General features: G+C 42.8%; 1 protein-coding gene across 1 annotated transcript in view; it reads left to right on the forward strand.

The window, feature by feature from the left end:
• Window positions 1-255: 255 nt before the first annotated feature.
• Window positions 256-3,869, forward strand: part of MYH15 (myosin heavy chain 15) — a 150,550-nt gene continuing 146,936 nt past the window's right edge. The window contains 1 exon segment of the mRNA XM_034990947.1: window positions 256-343. Coding sequence (XP_034846838.1) covers window positions 256-343 — 88 coding nt within the window.

The following is a 3,869-nucleotide window of genomic DNA, read 5'->3' on the forward strand; positions in this document are numbered from 1 at the left end:
TGCTCCTAGTGGATGCAGTAAGATGTTCTCAAGTCCAACTTTGTCATACACTTGAGACATGCGGGGAGGGAGAGGACTGGTGGAGGTAGTTAAAAAGATTTAACCCTTTTTGGTCTGTCTCTAGTGAATAGTGTCTTGGATTAGTGCCTGTGCCCCCATTTCCACTGGTTCCTTCCTACACCTATCTTCTACAGAGTGGATCCTTGTGGCTCACTTTCAGGCCTAAGCCTGTTTTGGTGGATCACTTGAAGAAGGATGGATCTGTCAGAGCTTGGAGAGGCTGCACCCTTCCTCAGAAGAAGCCAGGCTGAGCTGCTTCTGCTACAGTCCATGGCATTTGATCGTAAGACTTGGGGTGGCTGCTGGCTTCCCTCTATTTTACTGCTTTTGGGTAGTGGCTGAGATTTTTGATTGGTTGAGAAGAGCCATCCGTCCTGGAACCTAGCGTACTTGCTTGGAATGCATTCGCCTCTGTGAACCTTAGGCTAAGCAACTGAGGAGCCAAGTGGCCCCGGTAGGGATGAGTCCTCAAGGAAGAGGAGGACGGCTGGGGGCAGACTTGGCCCAAGGCCTGCTTACTTGTTTTCTCTTGGAGGAAGCACAGTGACAGCACAGACACCCCCAGCAGTGGGCCCAGATAAAGCCTTGCTCAGAAACTGCTTAGTGGGGGTGAATACTGTAGCACAGACAGGGGCCTGGCGCTTTGACTGTGGGTGGGGTTGGTCCACTCTACGAAAGAAGAAAGGAAAAGTCTTGGGGAAGGCAGGAGGAGAAAGAGAAGCTGTCCCTGGCCCTCTTCAGACTTTCCTAATATTGGAACTTCACCCTCCGGCTGTTTTCCAGGTCAGCAGGGTCGCTCAGCCAACACTCAACAAGAGATAATTAGGAGACTTGCTCACCCTGATGAATAGTCTTCTGGTAGTTACAGGCAAGGACAGAGGTTAATGAGGATTTACCCTCGAGATGAAGGCTGAGTTCTACATGAAAATCTCTAAGTAAATGTTACATTTCCCCCTCCTTGTCTACGTGGCTGGGCTGCGTGGGCATCTGAATTTCAGCTACTTGGAGATGTAAAGTCAGATTCACAGTGCGATCTAGCATCAAGACACCTACATGTGTCTTAATCCCCAAATTATTCAACAATGCAACATAAATACTGACTGAGTATTGTTCTAGTACTCAGAATTAGTCAACATTAGACCTTAATATGACCAATTACAATTCAACCTGGGTATGTAGGACATTATATTTCCATCATAGTCCAGTCCTGGATCTGTTCCCAGTTTCCAATCATTGGATTTCATTACTATGATTGGATTTTAGAGTAGCTAATTATAATCCATCAAATCAAATACAATAACAGAACTATCCCTGAGGTCAGAACTGGTCATGCAAAAGCTTATCACAGGTAGTCAGATAATGAAGGACAAGATCATAGTGGTGCCACAGCGAGGAAATAAAAATTAGGCCTAAGCATTAGAGATAATTGGATGATGCATTTAGTAGGATCAGCACTGTAAATAATTACTTAAAATATAGCAATTATTTTTAATTACTTTTTTTTTTTCTTTTTTTGGCCAAACAGTTTTCCCCATAGAAATGCAGTGGCAGCCAAAATGACAAGAGTAAGGAAAAGATTCTCATCCCCTTGGGCTAGTAGACAATGGAGTTTGCTTTTTTGAACTCAGCCCAAGTGGAAGGAGTGTGATTAGAATATTTGGCAAGGAGTCTTGGGTTCAAATTCCCTGACCCGGATCCTCTCCAGGGGTGTAATCCGAGCAAATCCCTGCACTTTCCTGAGCTGTGGTGTCCTCATCTGTCAAACAGGATGATGACACTTGCTCTGCCTACCTTCCTCCGTGGAGGCCCCACTGCAACAATAAATGTGAAACATAAACACCGAACATTATTATGTGGCCTGGGAAGGAAAACTAGAATTGCTGGGTGTCAGGGAGAAAAGTGTGCTTGTAGAGATAAACACAAGGCAGCATTCGCAAGCTAAATGTAAATGATTTTTATTTTATTTATTTATTTATTTTTTTAAAAGATTTTATTTATTTATTTATTTAACAGAGAGAGAGAGCGAGCGAGAGCAGGAACACAAGCAGAGGAGTGGGAGAGGGAGAAGCAGGCTTCCCGCAGAGCAGGGAGCCCGATGCGGGGCTCGATCCCAGGACCCTGGGATCATGACCTGAGCCGAAGGCAGATGCCTAACAACTGAGCCACCCAGGCACCCCAAAATGTAAATGATTTTTATGTCAGGACACATAAACAATCTATTTCCCGTAACTACCACACTGAATATAGTATTACTCCAATATTGATCAATAGTGTAGAAAAAAGACTGGAAAGGAAATGCTTCAGGTAGTGGCTAGCTCTGTGTTGTTCCATTATGGGTGATTTTTTTAAAAATTTTGTTTATTTACTTTTTTTAGTAATCTCTACATCCAACATGGGGCTTGAACTTACAACCCTGAGATCAAGAGTCACGTGCTCTTCTGACTGAGCCAGCCAGGCACCCCATGGGTGATTTTTTTTTTTTTTAATTTTCTCTATACATTTCTCTATGTTTTCATTTTTTCTCCAATACACACATGTTGCCCTTTTGGTTGTTTTTGTTACCTTTATATTAGAAAAGACATTTAATCTTCTAAAAATATGAAATCATGTAGGCAAACCTCCTGAGGTTACAGACGGGAAAACCAAGGCCCAAAGAGATGAAGCCCTTGCTTTCTACCTTGTCACTAGCAGAGCCAGGACTAAAATCCAGGTAGCCTGACTCAAACCCATTGCTGTTTACATTTCCCTCTCTGCAATTATTCATGAGTGCAAAACATATACAAATTAGAAAATGAGTTCCTTTACTTGAGCTTCAAACACATCCCTGTTAGGGACTGGGCCTCAGATAGGTAAGGGTTTCCAAAACTTCTCCCCTAAATTTCCAGGGGCCATAAAAGAAGGGGTTAATCATGAGGCAGGGGATGAACCTAATCCTTCAGAGAAAAATTGGAGGAAAAAAGCCAAGCATATAAGGTAGAGGAAGCATACTGTAATGGAAGAGCTCTGATTTAGGAGATGGGTGATCTAATTTCTAGGGTCATTATTCTAATGACTGCCACTAATTAGCTATGTGACTATAGACAACTCTCAATCTCTTTTCTCGGGTTTTTTCCTAAAAAAAAAAAAAAAAAAGTGGAAATCTGTGCCAGCTAATATCCATGTTTCTTTCAAGTGATAACATTTGATTTAAAATACAGTGCATTTATTTACCTTAAACACAAAAGAAATGTATGCAAAATACGTACTTTTCACAAACAAGCCTCTTTTCACAGACATTAACACAAAGCAAAATCCATTTTTGTAAAAAGAGATCAAAATAATAAATATAATGCAAAACTCAGTATTTTAAATGCAAACAACAAGTAGAAGCAAATGCAAAATCAGTTTGACAGGAATACAAAAATCTTCCCCAGCAGTTTTAGCGGTGGATTGGTTGTAATTAGGGAAGCAAGGAAGGGAGCCCAGCAAAGACTAGGACAGCAAAAGGTAGTGTGCCATAAAATTCTTGGCAGAGACAAACACGGTGGAAGGAAGGGCAAACGTTGCCCAACTTCATCACGCATGGTTCCCAAGTCCTATTGCCCACCTCTGGGGAGAGTGTCTGGTGGGGGCTCCAATGAGGCCTCCTAACTTTTGTGATTCCTGTGTTGGGGTGGTGGTGGTGATGGAGTTGGCATTACCCACCTGTGCTATTGTTGCATAGGGGTTTCACCGGTTCATCCCTAGCCATTGATTTAGATTGTCCCTCTCCCAGCCAAATCCTCTCCTCTCCTCTCCTCTCCTCTCCTCTCCTCTCCTCTCCTCTCCTC

The sequence above is a fragment of the Mirounga leonina genome, unplaced genomic scaffold, assembly GCF_011800145.1.
Source record: "Mirounga leonina isolate KUSES-001 unplaced genomic scaffold, KU_Mleo_1.0 Mir_115, whole genome shotgun sequence".
Lineage (NCBI taxonomy): Eukaryota > Metazoa > Chordata > Mammalia > Carnivora > Phocidae > Mirounga > Mirounga leonina.